The 26,919-nt window shown below is 37.3% G+C and overlaps 1 protein-coding gene across 1 annotated transcript in view; it reads left to right on the top strand.

The window, feature by feature from the left end:
• The window catches only part of Pkhd1 (PKHD1 ciliary IPT domain containing fibrocystin/polyductin), a 433,222-nt gene extending 406,861 nt beyond the window's left edge, over nucleotides 1-26,361 (top strand). Inside the window, exons 64-67 of the mRNA XM_028766634.1 lie at nucleotides 6,472-6,579; nucleotides 12,806-12,964; nucleotides 15,622-15,744; nucleotides 25,423-26,361. Of these exons, the coding sequence (XP_028622467.1) occupies nucleotides 6,472-6,579; nucleotides 12,806-12,964; nucleotides 15,622-15,744; nucleotides 25,423-25,835 (803 nt within the window). The 3' untranslated portion in view covers nucleotides 25,836-26,361. The remainder of the gene's footprint in view (nucleotides 1-6,471; nucleotides 6,580-12,805; nucleotides 12,965-15,621; nucleotides 15,745-25,422) is intronic.
• The last annotated feature ends 558 nt before the right edge of the window (nucleotides 26,362-26,919 follow it).

The raw sequence follows: 26,919 nt of genomic DNA, 5'->3' as shown, positions 1-26,919 counted from the left end.
CTGGGATGTCAATCCAGGCGTTCAGGATGAGTCTTCCTGCCGCAGTTAAGCTTCTCTGGAAACATTCTTAAAGAAACAGCCAGAGCTGTGTCTACCTGCTGATTCCAAACCCTGTCAAGTTGATAGTCAAGACTAACCATTATACTAATGTTTCGTAGTGTAATAATTCATATGAAAGTATTCAGAAAATAATACTTTCAGAATGTCTATACCTACAACCAGCAACCTTTATTCCAAATAGATCCTCTCAAAAAAGCCTAAGAGATTCAAGCTGATAAATTTATATCTGTTGAATTTGTATACTTGAGTCACTTTTTATCAAGACTCAATAATCAACCAAATCTCCAAACTAAGGGTATGTATTGTCACTTTCGAATCAGAAAGACTTCCCAAATGTTATCTTAGTTATGGCTGAAAAATAATAGAGTTTCTGTTGCCGTGAAGAGACAACATGTACCATTACCATGACAACTCTTAGAAAAGAGTTCATTGTAACTAGCTTACAGTTTCAGAGGTTCGGTTCATTATCATGTTGGGAAGCATGTCATCATGTCATCATAGTGTTAGAGGAGCAAGCCTTCTACATCTTAATCTGAAGGAACCAGAAGGATACTGAATTCTTTTCACTCTGGGCATAGCTTGAGCATTTAAGACCTCAAAGCCCCACCTCCACAGTGTCAAAGTTCTGGTAACCAGACCACACCCCCTCCAATAAGGCTATTCCTCCTAATAGTGCAACTCCCTATGGCAAAGGGTTCAAACACATGAATCTGTGGAAGCCATGCCTATTTAAACTACCATACTGGTATTCAACTCACTTGATCTGATTCAAGCCTCTGTAAATTCATGAATGTAATTACAAGTTCATATCTAGAAAAAAAATTCACAATATTCCTCTCCATCTTCCAGGAATTACCTTCTTTTGCCCTCCCTTTCCATGATGATATCTTAGTTTTAGTGGGAGTTTAATATAGTTGTCTCCATTAGGGATAAGCACTTACAGTCATTTTGTATTGTGCCCAGAATGAGTCCGCATTTGTGGGCCTGTGTACTGGAGGCTTTCCACAAAGATCTCTGGCCTGGTCAGGTGCAAGGGTTCAGGAGAAGGGGCAAGAATGTGAGCAAGGAGGGTGGGGATCGCCTCCTCTGCTGCAGCTTCCTCCACCTCTCTCTCCATGCTCCAAGATGTTGTACTGGTTGTTCTGCGCTGAGTCGGGCCTGGCTAGCCAGTGAGGAGTGCAGCAAGGAGCTTCTGGAGACCAGATCTCTTCCAAAAGCGGCAATGTTACAGCTCTTACGACACAAGCTCCCAGATAACAGAGCAATTCTCACACACCTTATTCCTTCTAGATAGGATTCTTATATATGGTTTCGGGGTGGATCAGGGTCTGACAGCAGGTACTTCTGGTGGCTTGGTCTGAGAGCTTGAGGATATTTTATGTACATGTGGGAGGACTTGAAGTGTTGTTCCTACATGACTGATGGTCACCAACATCTCTAAGGGGAGCTATGGGGGTACTGTAGCTATGTGACAGGATCCAGGTGCCTAGGAGCTGGAGGGGGGAGGAGGGGGGCAAAACGCCTTCCCTTCAATCCCTTCAGGGCTACCAGAGTTTCTAGGCTTTGCTCCACCAAGAATCAGGCTGCCTTTCACAGCCCACTGCCCTATATACATTCAATCCTATTGACTACATAAGGGAGGCTTCTCTGACCGAAGATGAGAACAGTCCAAACTATGAGTATAATTATAAATATTTAGGAGGCTGTTGATAGCAAGAACATTTAACAAAATAATAAAAATTTTCTCTCATGGTGCATATGACCTTGACAGCCATGTACTTTTGACCAGGTTTTTGCCAGCCATAAATTATTTCATGTGCAATAGGCCTCAAAGCCAATCAGAAAGTGGTTGGTTGTCTTCTTTACAGTTAACTCACTATTGCACCGGTTACTACATCTTGCCTGGTGATTATTGTAGCAAGGGTCTAAGACCATGGGTGTCTATTTCTGAGAAGCAGAGGTCTCCAAAACAACACAGGCTATTGCTACTGCTCTTAGATACTGATAATAACTGAATGATAAGACCATATGACTGAAAACATTACATAGATTGGTTAGATGACATAGCGAAACCAATCTTAAATCAACCAGAACACTTCTTCTTTGATGGCTAATTTTCAATAGTGAAAGAAGGCTGTATGCTGTACATTGTCATAGCTGGTCATATACCCTATTCTTTTTTTTTCTTTTTTTTTTTATTGGATGATTTATTTACATTTCCTATGTTGTCCCCTTACCCCATCCCCCACCACCCCCTCGGAACCCCCAATCCCCTCGCCCCTCCTCCTTCTTCTCTGTGGATGTAACCTCTATCTACCCCCCCCACCTCCCCACCCTCAAAATTTCCACCCCCTGGGGCATCCAGCCTTCATGAGGTCAAGGTTCTCTTCTTCCACCTATGCCCAACAGGGCCCTCCACTTTTACATATTCAGCTGAAGCCCTGGATCCCCACCTAAGTGCTCCCAGGCTGGTGGTTTAGACCCTGGGAGCTGTGGTTGGTTGCATATACCCTATTCTTAAGAAAATATGAAGATAGTTTTTTTTAACAAACTAACACCCCAAGTTTTTTGTATACTTTATGGGCTAGTCTAGGGTATTTCTGTTGACTTTGTATTATCTGAACCTTTTTCCTACATAGAAATGGCTTCTCCACCAAGACAAATGTCAACCTATCTATATTTGCCCATTTCTCTGATGAGAATATTTCTTGCCCTATCCTACTTATATGTCTACAGTGCATCACATGCTTCTCATAAGTATGTAAGATGCTTAAATGTATAGAAGAAGTTTCTTGTAGTTGTGCTCAATACCCATAGAAAACACCCATCATTCCCGTGGATATTGAAGGTTTTGTTGTTTTTGTTTCTTTTTTCAGTTTTTGCCATTCGTCCTTAAATAAAGCAAATATAATGTTGTTAGAATTTAGTGATGAAGTCTAATTTACACAGATTTCATGGTTTTTGTTTGTTTGTTTTTTATGATTTAATCTCAGAGTCCAAGGTATTCTAGCATCCCTATCTCATTTCATTTATACCTCTTCTTTTCTGAGTACACGTAATCAATCCTAGAGAGCAGAACTAAAAACTCTTGAGGATGCAATCAATGTTGTGTGATTACACCTTCCATAGCATCAAAGCCTCAGTGTTTAATGCTTATTTTCTTATTAGAGTCATGCATTTTTTCATTATCTCCTTTTAAGTTGCCCTTCGATGAGTTTTGCCTGTAAACATCATCATATTCATAAGCCTTACCTTTTCAGGCTATCCTGAAAATACAGTTTTTAAACTTAATTTTTTAAAATTTATATGGATGTTTTGAATGCATGTATGTTTGTGTAACACTTGTGTAGCTTGTGCTTGTAGGCCAGAAGAGAGTGTGGGATCCCCTGGAACAGGAGTTACAGACAAGTTAGGAGACGACATGAGGTTGCTCAGTATTGAATCTAGAGCCTATGGAAAAACAGCCAATGTTCCTAACTGCTGTCTTGAATCCCAACAGGATGGAATTTTCTTTTTGTTTGTCAAAATACTTAAAGTCTCTGTGTTCCCATAAGTACCTACACTGTTGTATTTTGATGGGTCCAAGAAACTGCATGAATTTTGTGAGAATCTCCTGATAGAATTCTAATGAGAAATAATTATATCCAGTTGTTTGTTTGTTTTCAGGTTCCAAGTTATCTACAAAAGATAACTCACATAGCACATGACTAGCAGAAGCTTACCTACCTCTGTCTTCTCCAGTACTTCCCCATTTCTAGCTGTTCCTTATATTTCAATCTATGTTCATTCTTCAGTCTTTTATGAATGCTTTGTATCTTTCTCATACTGCACAACTTATCAGCCATACCCCATTCGTACTTTCTGTCTTGCCTCTACTCTTTACCTATACTCTATACTCAATACCTTCTCTAGGACTGTGCACCCTTTAGACTTCACACATTGCACACTTTTAGAAGTTCTTCCAAAGCATCCTTATTTTTGATGTTCCTTCACTTATCCTAAGGATAACCCCACTAACTAGCCTAAAATAATATCATGGTCATAAAAGGTGAATGAAGAAGGGAAGACTTTGTAATTTGGTCAACTAAATATTAAGCCATGCCTAATTCAACTAGCCTACTTGGATTTTTATTATCACTATTGATAGCTTCAGTAATAGAAAGGTAGATGAAAATACATTTGTGTGTGTATGTGATTAAGCAGGATACAAATTATATATTTTATGTTTTTATAATACATCTCTCTTACACACATACACTGACATGCACAAATAACATAGCCTTATTTCATATCATTGAAATATTTCTCCTTAACTTCATAAAGAATGGATACTAAATCATTTGGAATGGATTCATACTTCAGGTAATTATCAGAGGCAGGGGAGATAGCATCTGCAAAAATATTCTCTCTGTATAGTCTAAGGCTTTTATTCTGCATTTATTGGTCTTTGTTTTCTATTCTTAGGCCCTATTCAATGAAAGAAGATATCACCACAAAGTGGATTCATAGACAAAAGCAATTTCAGGGGCTCTTCCTGGGTCCTATGAAACTCAATTATAGGTCATAATTGCAGAAAATATTCTCTATATGTGTTTAAAAATAATTTCCCAGCATTGTGGATATAGCAGCTTGCTAGTATGTATACCAAATAGCTAGCTTATTATAGCTATACTCTGAATAGCCAGGTATGATTCCTTGGTGGCTGTATAACCTGATTTCAATGCTGGTTTAATCCTGCCTCCCCACTCCACCTCATGTTCTCTCAACCAGTATCTTGTCTATAGCAGCATGATCGGGGAGCCTGTCAACCACATTTGTATATTTTATAATAGCCATTCCAAAGATATGATGGGCCCTGGAGTAATGTACTGTACTTGGCAGCAAGTGCTTCAGCTTTTGGGCACATATGCTTCAAATTTGAAAATATCATAGATATATATGGGAATCTTTGTGGAGATCTGTAAGGCAAGCTGGTATTTAACGCAAAAGCAAACCCATTTAGAGCTAAAGCACTCTCCATTAGGCAGTTTGGCGGCTGTTCTATGAGGCAAACTCACAGTGCTCGACGGACACATTTCGATTAAATGCTGCTTTGCATTCTTCCAAAGATGGCAACAATAAGGACGTTTGTCAAAGGAAAAACTGCAGCAAACGATTTCATGTTGAACATCTGTACTCTGCAGTTCATTGTTTGCAAGAGTTTATTGACCATAATTTTGATGCATATAGGTTTTAAAGAATATAAAGTACATTTATCTTGGGCGCCTATCATTTAGTTGAGTCTTGGCTTATTTATTTCCATTTTTTTTCTGGGCATTTTATTTATTTTGGGACTCTGTAGAGATGGAAGGAAATATGGCTTGTGTAAAGAAACTTTTAGTTAGCTCTGCAAAATTGATGAGGAAAGGCGTTGTTTTCACAGAAAGGACTGAGCAATTGAATTGAAAAATGGTAACACTAAATGTGCTAGATCTTTATGATTCTTTTCTGCCTTTGACATCACAAACAAATTCGTAAACTTTAAGAATATCACTCCTTTAACTCTTTGTCCACCATGGTGACATGTTCAGACTGAAGTGTAACATCCATTAATTCACAAAGTAATTTAAGTGTAGTGGAGTCAAAGGCATTTTATGGTTTAGGGATTGGAACTTGAGTTAAGTTGCCCCTTTAACGTTATGAATGGATTGTTCATTAGAAAATGTAAGCTTTGTGTATTTTCTTTGAAACATTTCCTTTTAATTCAAAGAAACCAAGGCCCAAGCAATCCATTTTATTAAATCCCTGTGCTTTTTCAGTTATGATTTGATATTAGACTGTTGCCATGCCAATGGACTAGCTTAACTGTACTATTGCCTTATACAGATTCCCTAAATAAAGAGATGGACCTCCTAGACTGATTACAGGATTTGTTTCTTGATATACATTCCTTTGAACGTGCTACTCTTTGAACGCAGGATGTTTGGTAGGCTAAAAGAGCACTCCACTACTCATGTATTAAACCCAGCCCCCCGCCTCAGACATGTATCGAAAAAGTAGTCAAACGCATAGTTGTAGTTAGGAATATAAACATATATTAAGGTATATTTGTGGCTACAGTCTTAGCATAAATTTTATAATTTAACTCTAGAATATTGATTATAACATAGTTTATAGCACTGTTATATCGTTTGAACACAAAGGTATCTATACAGAACAAGGTTAGGCAAATTATGCTTTCAGTAAATGCGGTTTTATATTTTGTTTTGAGTTATTTAGTTCCAGGGTTTGTCTACGAAGATGTGGATCGATTCAGTGATCTTTATTAATTCCTTTGAGATATTCGATTCCTTGTCTCCAGAGAAGACTTAAAAGACATTGTTCTAGTTGAGGTAACTAACACCTACTGTTGGTTTTTCTCCTTGTTTACAGGATGTACCCAGGCAGAAACATGGGATGGCTATGTGACCTTCTCCAAATTGGCTGTCTTAATCTCTGGGTCAAACTGGCACTTGGTTTTTACAGTTACCTCCCCTCCAGGTATTTTCAGTACAATATTCTTTTATATCTGTACTGTATTTTTTCCAAAAAGTAACCCTTTTCCTTTGTGTCTTGAATAACTCCTTTCATGACTAAGAAGCCATGATGATAGTTTATGGAAGAAGTTGAATTGGGTATACTATAAAGTATAAAATTAAAGAGCTCCTGTAGATAATCAGGTTCAGAGTCTATTTAATGAACAAGACTCTAAATCCACATTTTCCCGTAGGTGTTACCATTTGTTTTATACCACCTCCTCCACTCTCTTTTGTTCCTTCCCTTCCTTTCTCTCTTTCTTTTACCTATATGACTTACACTTATTAAAAATCCATGAGACAGTTGAGCTGTTGAAAAATTTGGACACAGATCTTGGTATTCCTTTTCCTTTGTGCTTTCTACATGGAAAACCTTTTAGCATTCCAGTACCTAGAAACATTGGTAGAAGTCATGGGTAAATTGTGAACCAATTCAGTTTTCCTTCGTAAGCCATTTGAGGATATCTGTTTTCTGTTCCATCTAATGTGCCTCAGATGAAAATATATAATAAACATTTGTCTAAAAGTAGTTTAAATTGTTTCTGAGAGAGCCAGGACAACAGCAGTGGTATTCTAGGAAATCTTTGTGGTAAAATGTCATGTAGAGGTATTTAAAAGGTACTTGTCAAAGAATATAAAAAAAGAAAGCCACAGTATTTGTTAGATGTCCACAGATATCACTTATATCTTTCCTTGACAAAAATCAGTTGTAAATTATTAGTCTTCTCCAGATTAACAAATCAGGATGCTAAAATTGTCAATATTAGCCTGTGTTTTGTAAACATAGAAACTGTGGAGACTGATGCTTGAGTCCCAGGAGCTTAAGAAACAAACTTTGGACTTTGTAAAATGAAATCTACTATAAAGAATTTGATAAATCTTTCTTGAAAATTGTTCAGCATAGTATGAGGAAGAACATCAATGAATATGCCTTAAGTACAAGTTTAGAAAGATTTTTCTTTTCTTTTTTTTTTGCTTTTATACCATTTTAATTACATGCAAGTATTAAAGTCTTTTCTAGGTTGAGGAACTAACAATACAATAGATGCAAATAGTCAAGGAACAAGTAAGACAATAAATACAAATAGTCAAACAAGCAAGGCAATAAACAAAGTTCTGTGATCACTCTCATGATCACTTTTTTTAAGGGCTTATCAAGATGACCAAAATATCTGAGCCTACTTCCCTGTCCTAGCCCAAAGTCATTTTCATGTCTGAAGCCTACTTCTTTGTTCTAGCCTAAGATTTAGATTCCTGCCTGAAATTACTTCTTTGTTCTAGTGTAATGTCAGATTCCTGCCTGAAGCTCATTTCCTTAACAGATATTCTATCTTCTGAAATATAAAATTGTCAAGTAGTAGTTTTGTGAGTCAGATATTCTTTTCATACTTATGAATTTGTCTAAAGATCTACACTGACTCATGGAGAAACATGCTCATTCTCCAGCTGCAGAAATTTTTGCCTTAAGCTTAACTTTTGGAATATATGTTTTTAAAGGGTCAAACTTGTTGCTTGCTACCCTGGCCAAGACTTTTTGGTGTGTGTGTTTGGGGTAGGGGGAAGGTAAGAAGGAGCAGAGTCAATGGCAGACTCTAGGAGTCAGGTAAGTGGCAAAAGCAGACTCCTTTACTGCAGGAACTGGGCAAACCTTTACAAATCCCTTCCAGTATCTCACTGTCTCTCAAGTAGCCAGATGTGGCTGTGTCTCTTTCTCATTGGCTTGCTCCATCACCTGATCCAACATCAGCAGTCTCTAGCCTCGCCCAGCAGATACTAGGCTGGCTTGGGGATGAAATATCAGCAGTTGAAATATCAACTTTGTGGTTCAGTCTGCTTGGCTAAATTCCTCCTACACAGACTCACAGGGACCTGAGTAGTTTGTCCCAAACAGATTGTCTGACATTTTTGACACTTCTGCCCTTTAGTTTGCTCAGTGGTTAACTAAGACTCTCCACTTTGCTTCATCAAAGGTATCCTAAGGAATAGACTATAAAAACAAATGTAAGAAGAATTGCTCACAAAAAGTTTCCAGAACCACATATGGTCTTGGCATTTCATTAGAAGATTACTATTTGGTTTTCTTCCTTCTGAAAACTTGCAGATTTGAAATGTCTTTGAATGTTTTCCCTAAACTATTCTAAATTTTCTTACAAAATAGCTGTCAAAGCTAGGTCTGTGAGACAAGGCTCTGCATAAGGAGATTTTTTTAAAGGATTAAATTAGAATAGATAGAAGCTTAAATGTGGCAAATCACCAAATACTCTGTTTCTTTAAACACTAATGACATCATGTTAATAATGGCACTGATCCTAAGAGAGACACGGTTCAAATACTTAGTGTACCAGTGTCCAGAGCTACAATGCTACAAAGCAGCCTTCATATGGAATCCACATTGCTATTTCATGTTGCAGTGGTTTTTGCTACACTGCTTTGGCTACTGGCAGGTTGCATGCAAGCACCCTCTCCAACCCCCCAACCCCCATCCCCAGCCTAGGAGCTATTTTTAGATCCATAAATATAAGACATACACACATTAACTTATTTTTTAACATGCCTCACTAGCTCAGTGACTAGGCACTTCTTTTTTTTTTTTTTTGGATATTTATTTACATTTCAGATGTTATCCCCTTTCTCCATCCCACCCTCAACCCAGAAATCAGCACTTCTAAGCCTCCTTTGGCTAGCATATCCTTCCCTCCAGTATTCCTGGCTCAATACCTTCTATATCTACTGTTTTTTTTAAAAAAATTTTTTATTGGATATTTTATTTGTTTACAATACAGATATCATCCCCTTTCCCCATTTCCCCTCCCTAGAACCCCTTATTCTGCCCCCCTCTTCCTTTATGCTTTTATACCATTTTAAGTACATGCATGTTTTAAGGTCAGTTCTAGGTTGAGGGTTTAGCAATACAATAGATGCAAATAGTCAAGGAACAAGCAAGACAATAAACACAAATAGTCAAAGAAAAAGCAAGGCATTAAACCCAATTATGTGGACACTCTCATGATCACTGTTTCTAAGGGCTTCTCAGGATGACCAAGGTATCTGAGTCTACTTCCCTGTCCTAGCGCAAAGTCTAGACACCAAAGTTAAATCTATATCTACTTCTAATTTTGCTACCCTGTTACCTTCGGTGAAGCCCACTGGTCCTTGCAGCCCAAGACAATTCTGAGCAACCCTTTCAGGCCGCTTTCCCTTTATTCCTACAGTTTGGATGATCTCCCCTCTGCAACTCTAAAAAGTACTTAGCAAAGTACTATTTGGACAACTCAGTCTACTACACCTTTTCCTGTTAATCCACTGCTAGTAATTTGGTCTTCTACCTTTTTTTTTAGGGGTTTAGTTAGTTTGTTTGTTTGTTCGCTTGTTTTTTTCACAACATTGACCATTTATAGCTTGTATGCTAGGTCCCCTACTAGAACGCAAGTTTCTTAGGGACAGGAGTTCTGCTTAGGTGACTATATTTGAGCAATATATCCCCAAGTTATAGAAATGTCTAGCACAAACAAATATTTCCTTATAGAAGAGTGAATACCTGGAGATTACTTTTGAGATAATATTGTTAAAAATGGATTCATTTTTAAAAATTTTTGAAAGCCAGTTTTTTTTCCCCATGAACTTCTGTTACCTGTCAGTTTCTACTTGGACCTCTTTGACTTTAACTTCTCAGCCATTGTTGTTGTGGTGGTGGTGATGGTGGTGGCGGGGGTGGTAGTAGTGTGTGTGTTTTATTAACTTTATAAAGTAGTCTGTATTCCTGTGACTCACATCACTTCTCAGCTTAGAATCTCCTCTTTTATTATAATCCATGACAGTCGTCAGAACGTTATCTAGAGTATTTTGGCTAATGTTTAATGCCTATCAAAAGTTCCCTGTTTTCTAATATTTCACACCCAATGTTGCCTTCTCCTGTTCTTGTTTATGACTGTGCTAGGCCTTTAAACTCTTCTCCAGACTATTTCTTCTTCAGAAGTCTTTCCCTGATCATATTTATTTATGTTATATTTTAGAATGCATTGCATTCTGATTTTTATAAATATTTGTCATATGCATATATTGAATAATTTACTAGCTCTTAATATCTTAAGTAACAATGGGAGAGTTAGCATCCTTGTTATTAATAAAAATGGAAGCAATGGATAAAAAAAAATTAAACATTTTTTTGTGACTCTTTGAGTACCTGGTAAAATCCATTCCTCTCTCTCTGGGATAACTGACCTTATGCCAACGCTAGTAGTAAGTAGGTGTTTGAGTATAATCTAGCTGAACTCAGCTCAGGCCTAAGCGACATGCTTGCAAATTAGAGCCACAGTATCAGATGCTATTACAGCAGCTCTGGAAGCCCTGAGGTGAGTTCAGCTCAGAGTCAAGAAGATATCTAATTGTGGCTTCTAAACAAATTGTCAGGTTCACCTAAGGAAACCATAGCACAAAAATACATGATGTGTCTTTGAGTAGAGAAAAAATAAAAACCAACTCTACTTCTTATGAGAGATTTGTTTTGAATTAGCTATTTGATAAAAGACCAGCTATGAGTCATGATCACAAACAAATCATCATTCTGATTTTTATTTTTCATATTTAAAGTAATTGAATATGGCAAAGTATAAATATGAAGATATTATGTGATAAATTCTGATAGATATCCTTTCATATAATTGTGTCCATAATTAGCATATTCTTCAGAGACTATGGTCATGTTTTTTGTACATGTCATCTTTCAAATCTTCTTGTAGCTAGATAGACCATTTCTGGGTTTTATAACTTAAAGAAAAATGTATAGATTCTTATAAATATAAATCAATCAAGATGCAGACAATTATTATTACTTCAGAAAGTTCCATTGTGCTAGTGCAAAAACTCATCCTCATACCTACTGGCAAACATCAATGTGTTTTCTGTCTCCATTGTTTGGTCCTTTCTAGAATATCATGTAAGTGGACTCTACAGAGTCTACCCTGTAGGTGTCACCTTCTTTCAGCATGTTGCATTGACTTTAGTTTCAGTCATTAGAAGTTACTGACCAGCCACTCCTTACCCATCTTCTCATCATTTTTTCTTTGTGCTTCAGTAGGCAGGCTGTTGATTCTCTAGATCAACCATTTTATTTACTTATTCTCTTTCAAAGGATATTTGGTTGTATTCTGAGGTTGGACAGTTAGGCATAGAACTACCATAAACACTTGTATCTAGTTCGTTTAAATGTTCCTAAACAAATTCTTTTGCACCTTTTTTTTTCATACACAATAATGGGATAAGAAGAAAAATTTTAATTTACCAAAAAAAAAATCAAACATGGTTTCAGATGAGTCTCAGAGATGCTCTCTCTCAGTAAGAAGTTCTCATCTTGCCTAACCCTCACTCCTCCCCACCTGAACACAAGCAGCAGTGTCTGTAGCTACTCCACAGTGTTCTGATAGTAATTCACTTAACTCTGGGAAATCGGTTAACACCAAATTGGCAGACAATGCGACCCTGGTGTGATGAACACTTTAAGTCCAACAAACTTCAAATTTAAATTTGTTCATTTGTTTGGTTATATATAGAATTATCTGATCTGGGCTGCATAGATGGTTCAGCCATTAAGAGTACTTGCTGTTCATTTAGTTGTGCTCCCAGCACGGGTGTCAGGCAAGTTACAATAATTCCTGGTACAGGGGATCTGGTGCCCTATTCTTGACTTCTGCTAGCACCCCCACACAAATGCTCACACACACAACTACATATGCATATGCATACAACACACACACATACACACACACACACACACACACACACACACACACTAAGTCTTTTAAAGTATTATCTCTACTCTGTGAGCTTTGGAGTAGAAGTTGTTACCTAATGACTATGTCTTTGGGTGAGTAGTTTCACACATTCTGAAGTGAAGATTATGTTTTCTCATAAGTAGGTCATTAGAGAAGATGCAGTTATAATTTTGCAGTGATAAAGTTAGTCTGAGCAGCAAATGAAGGATTTAGAAGGATTTCTCATCATGACAGACAAAGTTAAAACAAAAGGTTTTGACATCTTATTGTCATCCTACACTTTTTCCAGAACATCAAAATTGAATTTATTATTGATTTATTTACTTAGTAACTTCAAAGAAATAGTTTTCATGTGCCTGCTCTGGGCTAGATATTGATATCTTAATGTACTATTGAAACTTGTTTCTCCTTCCCAAACAGGTACTAATTTAACAGCTCGATCCAATACCTTTGCTGTTTTGCCTGTGGCCAGCAAGGAGAGATCAACTATCATCCTGGCCTTGTCCCTGTGCTCAGTGGCATCATGGGTGGCTCTGAGCTGTCTCGTTTGCTGCTGGTTTAAGAAAAGCAAAACCAGAAGTAGGTGTCTTGGGGGAGGATGTTGATGAAAATGTCTGAAGTAATGATGTATAATATATATATATATATATATATATACATATATATATATGTATATATATATATATTCATGATTTTCATGTCTTCAAAGAGAAATGTTATGACTGTTTGTGATTTGTACAACTCTATGTAACCCACCATTTCAATTAATACAACAGAGGCAGGAGTTACCTTATCTTTAATATTAATAAAAATAGTAAGTGATCACATTGATTGAATATTCAGTATTGACTGGGTTCTAAGTACATTAGGTAAATAAGTTTATTAATTCCTTAAACAACTTAACAATGGTGAGGTAGTGATTATTATTCTACAGTATAGGTATTGCATGGTAAGGTACAGTAATGGTAAGTAACTTGAATACTGTCACCCACCATTAGAAATACATGCAGTGTGTCTCCACAGCCTACTCTTTGATATGGTGGGTCCCATCTATAATCTTACTTCTCACACACCTGAGGTGGAGAGAAGATGATCAGATGTTCAAGATTTTACTTGATAATATCCTTGAGAGTCTGTTTTGGGTACTTAACTGTAAGGCACAAAGGAAGTAAAACAGAGATGCAAACTCCCTAAAGGGAGAAAAGCAAGTGTGTGTAGATTTACTTAGCAGTGAAAAGTTCCAAATTATCACGTACCTCCTTGATCCTGTCCCCAGAAGCAAAATGTCATGTCTTTAGGCAATGTTATGCATGCTGAAGAGGAGTCTCTAATGGAACTACATACCCTTCTCTTTTGGTTTTGGAGATGAAATGAGAAAAAGCTGCAGATATGTCATTTAAAAATCTCTTTCTATTCAAACTTCACACCACAGACTTTAAGTGTATTAAAGAACAACCCGTGATAGGAGAAGCCAGAGTGAAACTCCAGCTTTAAGTGATAACTACCTAAAACTAGCCACAATGAGCAAATAGATAAGATTCAAATACAGTAACAGTATACACTGGACGGAGCCTTGCCTAACCACTGGGATGTTCACCATGTTTGGACTTCAAGGGCTATTTAAGAAGAAGATAGCCCAAATTGATGAACACTGCATCTGAACAGCATTCAGCCTGGAGGTCTTGTCTCTCTCCCCATCATGGTGACCAGGGCTGAATAAGTTACTAGTAAAACCTTATTTTTCTTAAAAAAAAAAAAGCATATAGTCTTGAAGGGGTTCTGAACTGTATTGTCTATAATGTGTTGAACTTAAGTTTCTATATTGTTTACATGTTTAAGTATGAAGTTCTGTCCACATTCTATTTGTATGTATTTACAGCCTGTGTGTACATGTGTATATGTGTGTTTGTGTATACATGAGTGTATATGGTTATGTGTGTGTGTGTGTAGGTTTGCACCTGTGTTTTTGTGATGTATGCGTATGTTTGTGTGTGTGTATATTGGAATGTGCATGTGTCTTCTATGTGTTTCGGTATCTGTGTTTGTACATGTAGGTCTGTTTATGTATGTCTGTATATATGTTGCATGTATATATTTGTTTATTGTACTTTCTGATTCCTGAGTAGATTATCAAAATCTTTTATGTCATATGATCCTGTGGATTAAGTTATATAATTCTCATTCTTAATTTAATACCTAATTCCACTAGCAAGTCACAGGCTACACACTAAACCTTGTAAATCTCATCTCTTCTGGATGTACCCTCAATTCTAGAAGTAGATTCTTCCTACAGTTATCAACATGCAGGTTGTCTATCATGGTCCCTTTCTGTTCTCTAAAGCTGTTGATATCTGTGGATTCATTTCTCTGATTTTTTAAAATGATATGTCAGAATTTTCACCCATTGTTAATCTGTTTGGACATTGGTTAGGATACTACTTAGAGGCCTGTGATTGAAGCACTTCTGCACAAGACAGCACTGTTAGTAGGGTAGACCCTTAGAGTTTACCCAACTCTATGATAGTAAAATACAGCATTGACATTTGCAATACTCAGTTTTGAGGGTCATGTAATCATCATTTTTAAGTATCGAAAAATTAGCTCATAATGTCTTAAGTGGATTTATGACTTTGTATTGGGTTGTAGCCATAACCGTCCTTAGCTATATGTGTTCACAGTTTCATGCTCCTTATACATTTCTTGGAAGTTTTCTTTGAATCTAATATTTACTTCAAATTAAAAGCTCTCGTAGCTTATGTTTTTGTACTAACTGCTCTTGTCCAATTGAAATATAAACAATACTGTAAGACACACAATAAGTATAGTAATTTTCTAATTGGTCTCTATCCTAAATATCCAACATATTATTTTAATGTGTAGTGAATATAAGTGGATATTTCGCTTTTCCCCAAATCAGGTGTGTATTTTCTATTTACTGTACATTTCAACTAAAACTAGTTATATTTCAAGCACTCCAAATCAATATGTGGCTGCTAATGTATCAGACAATACAAACGTATGCCAAAAAGTTAGTGATCAGTGTATGCGTATTTTTATACTATTTCTTAATCTTTACACATACTATACACATTCTATTAAATATCATAATCATGATCGAAGGAGATATGAATGATAGAAATGTCTTCACATTTATGTCCTCCTTATCATTAAATGAAAATGTCTTTTAATCTGACAAAACAAGAGGGAAAAAGGCACTTGTGTTTTCATCAATACAGAAATAAAACCAGAAGACATATCTGAATCCCAGGCCAAGGAACAGAAGAAGAATACCCATATCTCCTCCAAACCCAGAGGACTACAAGTAAAGACAGCAAAAGAAGACACTTTAATGGGAGACGGTAAGGGTTAAACAGAGAAGACCGTTGTGGGTTAATGATGGTTCCCTTTTCCCTGATGTCAGGTTAGGAAGTGGTTTAGTTCCAGCTCCTTTGTTTTTGTTTGTTTGTTTGATTGTTGTTTTCTTTTTCATTATTTTTTCTTAATTAAATAAAGCCCCAGAGCAGGAAGACACAGGACTATCTGATTCACTCAGCTAGTAGCCAGTTATTTGAACTGACATTTATATATCTTTTCTTAGAAAAAGATTATTGGTTTCACATTTGAGTTTGTTTAACAGAGAAAAGGGGAAAAGCCAGCGGATAGAGGATAGGCATATAATCTTTCCCTTAGCTGTTGCAAAGCTGCCAATTTGGCAACATTATTGAGTTTGGAAAAGCAGAGGGTGTAGTTGCCAAATGCCTGCTGTGCAAATTAGATTTTAGTGTAGAACCCTCAAGATTTGAGTCAGTGTTGCTCAACCTTGCCTTGTTGTTTCCTGGGACTGTTAGCAGCATGTATCATTTGCTGTGCTGTGGTATGTGCTCCTGCTTCTTTCACAGTTACGTTATCATTAGAATTGATGTAAAGCAAGAAAGCTGAGACTTAGCTTCAAATGTATGTCTGGCTTTTCTCCTACTTAAGGGTACACAATAGGAATGCAATGACCAGAGCACATGGGCTTGCCAAGCATGGATAGTGCGTATAAAAAATATTCACATAATTTCCATGACTTTGGACCATATTAAAATATATGTTCTAAATAGAAAAACAATCCTAGCTTTGCTGAGCATCAAATAGCATATTTTCTAGTAGAAAAGGAGCAATAGTTTTAGTGGTTCTCAGTTCAGGTTTAACTGAAATCTGTCAGTCAGGAATTATAGTTGAATGAGCGTTTCAGTTGTGTGCATGCAAGTGAGTGCATTTGTGCGTCCCTGTGTGTGTGACCATGTGTGTGCTCACACATATACATAGTAGCTTGTTTACCTGTGCCAGTTCCCATAGAAGAAATAGAATTTTTAATTTTTTTAAAAATTATCCAGCCATATAGCACAGTCCCTCAAACTGTACTAAATAATAATAAAAATGATGATGATGATAAGATTCTTTTATGTGCTAGTATAAAAAATGGAGTGAGAAATGCGACCCATGAATTCTTTGGAGATTTCACATCAAGCCATTTGGAATTTAGGCAATTATCCATCTCCTAAAGAAGAAAGCTTTCTGTCCTCTATTGCACGTAGATTCAGGGTCTATATGAAATTGCCTTCTGACTCTAACAGTTCATCTTCAGCTTCACTCTTCAGCCAGTGGACCTAACCTAATATGGTTATCTACAGGGCTCTCAGTCTCCTTGCTTAAATTAATGTTATTAAATACTCCACAATGACTGGATTTTATGGGGGTAGTTTATTAATAAATTATCAGGAACGAGTCAAGAAATAGGGCTTCTGGGGATCAGTTTAGACTGGAGAGATGGGAACATCAAAGTGGCCATTTTATTAGGACATCCATGTTAAAAATAGATGTGCTATCTGAGCCCTCCCTGAGGATCAAGCTAGACTTGTTTCCTTATCTTCCAAGCTTTGTCTGGATCTTAAAAACATCATTTCCCAAACTGCCTAATTATTAAAAGGCTTTAAATAAATTTGGTTTTGTTCCACTATTTACATGACATTTGAGTTTTCCGTTTCTGTCTGTGTTTTCAAACTTTTGGCATTTACTACTAACAGAGTTGGCTTTCCTGCTTGCCGGTGTCTTCCTTCCCTATGGATCCCCTCAGAGATGGAGATGATTTAGAAAGATGGGCTGAGTCTTACTCCTAAATTTAGATGCTAAGCTCATTAGGTCATGGATGCAAGAGAGGAAGAAAGGAGGGAAGTGTGGAGAAAGGGGCCCTTAGAACACCGCCAAGGGTTTCGACATGCTGACGCCATCTTTCCAGTTCCTATATAATGCTTCTCTTCTATGCCTCAGATTTAACAAATCCTCCTTGTCAGATGGGGAAGCAGGAGGATGTGACAATCGCAGCCATGGAACCATGGAGTCGGACAGACTGGGTTTACTTCTGAATGCCTCCTTTGACAGACTTTCTATCCTCCAGCTTCACAGCTAACCTCCCCATGCCTTTCTGTTTCCAAACTGGTAAAATTGACATAATAATACTGCTCACAGTTAGGGTTGTTGCACAAATTCTGTATCAATTAAGAATATTAACATCAGCAAAGATCACAGGGCAAGTCATAGCATATAATGAATTAACCATATGCTAGGTATTGTTGGATTTTCTTATGACTATGTGACAGACTATCTCCATTTGAGATAGCCTAACTCCTTGTTAGTTTGCTAGCATACTCTTTCAATTGAAGCACTCAATACTAACCTTTAATTCTTCGTACAGTTTTCCCTAGTCTTTCTGTAAGGAGTTGCCGTCCTCCCCATTTGGTTCAGGATACATCCAAACACCGAATTCCCAGATTTATTACCCTGGTGGGGGAAACAGGAGCAAGATGGGGTAGGTTGGAGTGACGATGGGCTGCCTCTGAATCAGGGAAAGGCACACAGCAAGCAGTAGCTATTTTTGTTTGTTTGTATTTGTGTGTGTTTGGTTTTTTGTTTGCTTGTTTGTTTTCGCAGATGTAGGTTTTTAGGAAAAGAGGTGAAATCTCTGTCTCTGCTAGGGTGAGTTGGTAAGCCCTGATTGAACAGATTAGCTAGTGTAGCCAAATAATGAATTTTGATTACTGGATCTTGGTGTTTTGTCTCAGGAATGAGCCAGAGGTCAAAGAAGGGAATAGAACATGAAGGCTCGATGGCCTAGCATAGGGGAATGCTAAAGGGCTGAGGCAGGAGTGAGTGGGTGGAGGAGCACCCTCATAGAGTCAGGGGGAGGGGGCATGGGATGGGGGTTTGCAGCAGGGAAACTGGGAAAGGGGGGATAACATTTGAAATAAAATACCCAATAAAATTAAAAAAGAAAAGATTAAAGATAACAATAATAAAAGAAGAAGAAAAAGATGTAGAGCTAGCTTTCTGAATGTTGTCTTACAGTTTAACAGGGACAAGGAAAAGGGAAGGGAAAAGGGAAGAGAAAGGGGAAGGGGAAGGGGAAGGAAAAAGGAAAATGAAAAACCTATTTGAAAACCTTTGGCCTGCTAGAGTGCCCTTCATTTCCATATTTAAATAAAAAGGGAATGCTTTTCTTATTGGAATAAGAAACACTAAATGTGGAATGTGCCTGCCTAGCAGCAGCTGTGGCCTTGAGAACTTCTTTTTTTCCCCCTCCATTAATTTGTTTATTCACTTTATAACCTGATTGCAGCCCCTCTTCCTCCTCTCTCCCCAGTCTCACCCTTACACCCATTTTCACCACTCCTCCCTTCTGTTCTCCTTAGAGAAGGAGGGCCCCTTACATTGGTACCCAGACATCCTGGCACATAAAGTCATAGCAGGACTATGTGCATCCTCTCCCACTGAGGGGAGAGGCAGCCAGACAAGACGGAACAACAGAGTCAGAGATGGCCCTGTGGCAGTTGTTAGGGGACCCACATGAAGCCTGGGTTGCATGTCTGCTACATATGTGCGGGGGCCCTAGGTCCAGCCATACGTACTCTTCAGTTCAGTCTCTGTGACCTCCCATCCCCATGGGCCCAGGTTAGTTGACTTTGTAGGTGTTCTTGAACTCTTTATGCATGAGATAGTTTCTTTCTCAAGGATAGTAGTTCTCTGTCACAGAAATTTTGTTCCTTCTATATGGCAACTGACTTACCAATGGTCTTGCAGTGAAGAGTCTCAGTTGTAAAATTAAAATGCAGAATCACTCTGTCACTCCCTCACTGCCAGGATTCTGGGGACAATTAGTTAGATTTGCTTTGAAGGATATTTGCAATGCGTGGAGGAAATAATTTCTCACTAGGATTTGGTAAGGGCAGGTCACTGTTGACAATGGTGGAAATCAAGGATACTGAAATATTACCTGATCCCTGGTGTTAAGCCCACAACAGAAATTATTTTGTCCAAATGACAAGAGTATCAAGAATAAGAAACCCCACGAGAAGCACCTCCCTATCATTGCTACTCTTGGGTGAGAACCTAGGAGAATGAATGAGTAGTGAAGTTAAGTGTTCCTGTCTATATAACATTGGATATTAATTTACTGTATCATAGTATCCTGTTGTGTAGTGTCTAAGAGATGTTATCTGCTTCCCTGTCTTACACCAAATTCTAACATTTGAATACTTAGAAAATGGTGTCAGCCAATGAAGAATAAAGAAATGATAACAGACAAATATCCAATTAAAGAATGCAGATATGTAACCAGGTGTGAGAGGGGAAAAGAACATTATTTGAATGACATGATTAGCTCTTCTAGGTCCTCCTGCGTCATTTTATACTGTTTCGAATATCATTTGTTCGGGACTTGGTTCTCCATTTTGCAGAAACTCTGGTTCATAGCAATGTCAGAGAAGGAGTCTAGCATTGCAATCACAACTCAGAACTGTATTGTTGTTTTCTCTGTTTTCTTGTTCCCTTAAACTGGTCATAGCACCTTTGTCTCCCAGGCTAGACACCTCCAAGTTCTGTTTCTTTCCTAGCTCAGTCATTCTCATACTTCCCTCTTTCTTGTTTGCTGAATTTTATCAATTCAGCCTTCCTTTCTTTGTTCGTGATGTATTTATCTTTTTTCTTCATTTCACAATATCTTCAGTACAGCCACATTTACTTCCCATCCCCTTCATTCCCTTGACCCTCAGTGACAGTATTTCCTGTGTATAACATAGCACTCCCCTTTCAAATGTCCTTACCTGTGCCCACATATTTAGCTTCTCTTTCTCCCAACTCAAGATGAGCCATTTTTCAGGTTCCTTTATCTAAAAGTTTATAATATTCCACTCTTGTCAACTTAACACAAGGCTTACTTGTGTCTACCTTATCATTTGATATAAATTTATATCTTCTCCAAGCAGAACCTCTTTTACCACAGTGATTATTATATTAAAAACTGCAGGGAAAGGCAGGAGAGATGTTTCTTCAAGCACCTAAGAAAGGGCAAGTATAATTGGAAACTGGCAATTAATAGCATCTCTATATCTCATTAAAGGGAGGAGTAAATATTTTCTATTTTAAAGGCATGAATAAAATTTAGCACCTCTTTGCTTAAAATAACTTCAAAGTAAGCACTGAAAATTCTGTTGCTACACAATATTTTATTAACAATATAATTTTAGATTTCCTACTCAAATATGTATGAAGCAAACAATTTAGTCACATCACTTACAACACAGCTTTGACACTGTGGCAGATATAAATCAAAATTAAAAAGACAACATTGGAAATCATTTGTAGATAATATTAGCATTTAAAGCTGACCCCTTTCTTTATAAAGTTATCCTGGCTTAGGAACTTAGTGATAGCAACACAGAGTAAATTAACACAATAAGTGCATTGGGTGTGGTTAGGTAGTATCCTGAAAGTGGCTTAAATATGTGGTTAGCTTTGAAGAATATTATTGAAAGATATGGTGAACCAATTAAAAATATATTTTGCCAAATACAAATAGTTCAAAGAAGCACTGAATATGGTAGGGGACGATCATATATCTATGATACATGTTACATAATTACAAAGACCTATTAACTTATATTAATGTAATTTCAATCACTTTATGCAATGTCAAATGGTATAAGACGATTCTAAATTTTGTCATAAAGTATTAACCGGTAAGATAGAGCCAATCCAACTGCAAGATCCTGCTTAGCAACTGCAGATAGACTCAAAGCAGAGTACCATATCATCTTAAGAATAGCAGGGAGACCATAACTCAAGCAGTGTACCATATCTTCTGAAGAACAGCAGGTAGATCATAATTCAAGGCAGTGTACCTTATAGACCATGACATGTTTCAAGGCACAGGCCAAGAAGATTTTGTACTTTTCCACCACCTGGCCCCTCTTACCCCCTCCCCTTGTAAAACATGCTATAAAAAAGCATTTCATGTTCAAAAAAAAAAGAAATTTAAAAAAAATGGTTGGAAAAAAAAAGAGCCAATCTTCTAAAATAAGTTAAGTAAATTGATGTCATGGCTGTAGCAAAGAAGTAAAATTTATGTTACCACTCTTCAGATTCCATGGTAACATATGTATGTATACATATACATATACATATACATATATATATATTATAATAATGAAAATAATGAAAATAACTCTATCTATTACATTTTAGGTAATTTAGGTTTAGGAAAATAACCTATTGTAAAAGTGAAAACAAAACAGAGCTGTAGAGAATGCCAATGGTAAGAGGAATAGAAGAAGAAAAGTATAGTAACACATGTATATAAAATGACGTAGCAACACAATTATTCTGTATGCTAACATAAAAACATTCATAAGGAAAACAGTCTTCACATGGAACTAGTCAATTTGGCTACTTAGAGTATTTGCTTAGATCTGTATTTTAAAAAAATAAAACAAGAAAGTAAATTTCACAAACATAACTTAGCTGAATTAATTGACCAAACAGAACTAGAGGTAGAGTATCTTCAAACTAATAAAGTACAAGTTGCTAAGGGACAGTATGTAAGAGACTAAATAAATTTCCTTCTCTGTTTTATTTTCTCTAAATTTGTCTACTTTCTAAAGAACAATGTATTGCCTATTAAGACAAATATTACGATCCACACAAAGGAATAGAGAATCTAATTAGAATACAAGCAACAGTGTTTACTAACTGTATACATTCTCTAACACATGGGCAGGATTCCCAGTCCTTATGACAAGCAATGGAGTATATTCCTTCTTCTAACTGACCTCCACTTCAGATTACATGAGTCTCATAGAAAGTAACTGTATTGAGGACTTATATGGTTCAGCACTGAGCACCATACATAGAGCCAGGTTAAAAAAAAAAGTGAACATTTCAGATGAGGGTTGGGAGCTAGAGGACACTCTTTAATTCTTGTGCTGTTAAAAGAACGAAAGAGAAAAAGAAAGAGAGAAAGAGAGAAAGAAAGGAAGGAAGGACAGAAGGAAAAGAAAAGAAGAAAGGAAGGAAGGAAAAAGAAAAAAAAGGAAAAATAAGAACTAGCAAAGGACACTAAGAGCAAACTGTATAATAGAGATGCATACCATGTACTTACTGTTTGAGACCATTCTCAAAGTCAAAGAGACTAAGGAGCTGGAGAAGTTACAGATGCACTCATAAGGTCCTCAACACAATGAGTCCTTATTTAAGAAGAGCAGGGATATGTCTTGCCCATGTTTTCTAATGTTCTCCCTGAAGCTTCATCACACCTCATAATGAACAGAAAGAAGCATGGTTGGGTTGTCTGAAGTTGTGTCTCCATTTTAATGGAGACCCATCAACAAGGATGATATGGGAAGGAAGCATGTTAGTTCATGTTTTGATACTTACTATCCTTCCTTCCCTAAAACCCAAACATTCAGCTGAATGCCTTAGGATACATATCTGCTATAAATTCATTTTTTTTATCTAATTTGTCTGAGATCTAAGCTTCCTGTGGAGGTCTAAGATCAAAGGAGCTGATTCTTTCTGATGTTGGCAGTGACACATAATGTGTGCTAACTTAGTTCTGTCTATAAGCTCACAGTGGGAGGTGGCCAGCCTCCCTGGGCACCTTTACACTGGGAACTTTCATTTCCACTGGGGAGTCTATCAGGTATGTTGCTGATTGGAGCTGCCATGTAAATAATTCATGGGAGATTAAAAAAAATTTAGGTGCCCACAAAAGGAAGCTAGGCTTGCATTAGTCTTTCATGAATAGATGCAGACTTGAAAAACAAAAGGACAGATTTCCAAGGTAGGTCTCTCAAATCGAGGCTGAGAACATCTTCAATGGGTTCAGAAAAAGTGACTTGTAGTGTTTGATTCCTCGGGTCTGTAGTTGTATTGGTTTTATCTGAGGATTAAAATTTAAAACCTGGTTTTCTTTTAAAGTCTGCTTCTATATGACCATTGATTATTCTTGTTCCTGGTTATTTGCTGTTGCTGACAAACCTTCCTTTCCTCCTGGTGAGAACAGTAGTTATGGAGGTGATACCAAGTCCAGTGCAGGCTACAGAAGGGGGGATGGTGATTGTGCAAAGCTGACGACAGGAAACAGTTCCTCCCTTGAAGGCATTCAAAACCCTGTGAGGAAGAAAGGACCAACACCCAAGTGAAGGTGGCCAATAAAGGAAGCTGCACAGGCCACGCGAGATACCCCAGCCATGCGCACTGAGATTTAAATCCATGTAGCTGAGCTTTCAACCAACATTTCTGGAAGGAGTTGCAGAACCTGTAGGAAAGTTAACATAATCAGGAAATTCCTATAGCTCTCAGCAAGAGAATCATTCCAGTTAGGTGACCATGGCAGATAAATAGCAGGTAACGAGGGTCTGGAAAGGTAGAGTGGAGATATAAAGAATACGTTCTTCTCAGATATTAATCTATGCATTGCATTATGGAAATGATATGAGCAATATGATTTCTTCTCACTTTTCTACTGTGAATAAAAAGCACCATTTGTTTATTCATAGTTGTGATCGCCTTTACACGTCTTCCCATCCTTTTTCAATCCGTTGTTAGAATGAACTGAAGTTGAAACTGGTACTTTGTGCCCTGTTTCTTATGATAAAATAAAGATGTGCGGACTGTCTTCTAACAAAGAAAAGGAGGCAGCTCTTGGTGAATTGGAAATGTATAATGTACCAATTAATCAATCGCCATCTCCAATGGGTACCAAAGAGTAAAGGATTGGAGGGGAAATGCAAGATAAATGGACATGGTAGATATAGAGGATGGTGTGACTGTCTACTTCCCAAGAATTTGGACAGATCTCTCATTTTTGTAAACAGTGAGGCCCATGAAAGGTACCCTTTTGCATTTGTGACATTGTTGCATGCATTGGAGGTTAGGATAGAGAATGCTAGACCATCACACAGCCAGCTTCCAGAAGAGGATAGTGAATGCACACCATAACTTTTTTCACTATTACACTTGTTTTTTTAAGTCTATGTACTTGTCCTGATCTTTACACAGTATTGGTGTGGTCTTGGCTTCACTGACTCTGTAGAGCCGAATACTTGAATCCTTCCAGAAGATCTGATCCTGTTTTATTTGTGGTCTTAGAAAGTTACTTAACTTGTGTCTTAACTCCTTTACATCTAAAGCAGTGATAATAACACTTTATACATTAGAAAGTTGTTTTGAGAGCAAAATTACATGGGGAACTAGTATGGAACATGTGTTGACTTTTGTAATTGTGATTTGTGCTAATTAAAATTATTAAAGCAAATTTTAGGAAAAACTACTAGTTTTTTTTTTTTTAATTCAGCTTTCTAAATAAACACATTGGTTGCCTTGATGATTGGCCTTGGCTGTGATATGGACTTCAAATTTGACTCATATTTACAATTAAAAATATTTGTTGATAACATCATATGAGTGTTTTTTCCTTCTGGGAATGATATAACCACATTTAGGTTACATGGCTAATATTAATTACAAATTGAATAGTAAAAAATAGTACTTTTTAAGGAAAATATTTCTAAATTTATTTGGAAATTTGGTGAATAGATGTCATTCAATATTTTATTCCTTGACTATGCTGTCATGGTGGCCAAATATAGAACTAGAATATAGAATATAGTAATCAACAGATTGAAAACAAAGTCCATTCTTCCCTTATGTTCTTTTTATAGACATGAGAATGAAGGTCACGCAGGGAATGCAGAGCCAGTTTCCCCAACACTCAATGGATGGAGTGTCCAAAAGGAAAGTTAGCCGCCGTGCTCTCCCAGAGGAAAGAACAGCGACACCTGCCCCAAAGAATCCCAGAATCACCTGTGTTCCAGAATCTCTTGCTCAGCAGCTGACCCTGCAGGAGCCTGGGAACTGGCAGGAGGCCCAACAGCAGTTGCTCAGATACCAGCTGGCAGGCCGTGATCAGCTGCTCCTGTTATGCCCAGACCTCAGACAAGAGAGGCAGCAGGGTCAGGAGCCTAGCCAGCTGAACAAAGGGAGTGGCTGCACGGGGCTGTCTCAAGAGAAGGCCACTTGTCTTCCCACTGAGACCTTCTGCCTCCACACGACTCCACCAGAAACTATCCAGTAACAGTTGTGGGCATGGAGCACTGTGGGAATTTGTATGAAAAGGAGAAAATGCTCAAAATTATTTCTGCATGATAAATGGGGGAGGAGAAGTCTGATCTGTTTGGACAACTAAAGGAGAATGTGGACTCTAAATCTTTTGACTTAAATATGGAAGATAGTCAGGCAAACGCTTGTAGACTGAGATTGTGACCCATCATGTCTCTTATACCTCTCATTGATCCTACCCAATTCCAGCAAATAACAGGCTCTCAAAGACTTGCTGATATTTTCTGGGGTTCAAACTGGTTACGATGAAGCCATCTTAATACCTGTGCTATATATACTGAATTTCACCAGTAGGAACTGGGAATAAGATTCTCTTACAGTCAACACTCAGGATGCTTCAGGCTTGTCATATGAAAGACCTATGACAGGTTTAGTTTGCTGACATTGTATCTGCAGTGCTATAGAAATACTCTGGAGATTTCTTACACCAAAGTTTACCCTCCAAACAGACTAAACTTAATATAAGTTACTTGTAGATTTTATTTCATGGTTTAAATTCAGTCATTATTTGGAGATTTCAACATTACAAACATTATTATTTGTACCTCATGAGTATGTGTACATGAAAGATGATGGTCACAAGAGCTTTGTTGGGATTTCAATAAGAAAAAGTTGTGAAAATACTAAATTTAGGCAAAACCTTTTTGTATTATACTTACATTTTAGACTATGGGTATTTGTATGAAAAGGGGAAATATTAAAAATTATTTCTACATGGTAAATTGGGGAGGAAAGTTCTGCTCTATTTGGACAATGGAGGGAGAATGTGAACTCTCAATATTTTGACTTAATAGTTTTAATAATTTCTTTTAGTTGAGTCAAATTTACAACTACAAGGAATATTTTTCTGGAAGACTAAACATAACCTAACGGTAAAGTGAACTAATAGTTCTCTTATTTATCAGAAATAGTTCTCTTATTTATCAGAGAACTGATTTTTGTTTTCCAGAAGAAGCCAATATAAGGATTGCCCAAAAGAGTAGAAAAGAAATAATGTTAGGTGTGGTCTTTTGAAGCTGGGCTAAGGGAGATGGAGCAAA

The sequence above is a fragment of the Grammomys surdaster genome, unplaced genomic scaffold, assembly GCF_004785775.1.
Source record: "Grammomys surdaster isolate TR1022 unplaced genomic scaffold, NIH_TR_1.0 169, whole genome shotgun sequence".
NCBI classification, from domain to species: Eukaryota; Metazoa; Chordata; class Mammalia; order Rodentia; family Muridae; genus Grammomys; species Grammomys surdaster.
This window is presented reverse-complemented; position numbering and strand designations above follow the sequence as displayed.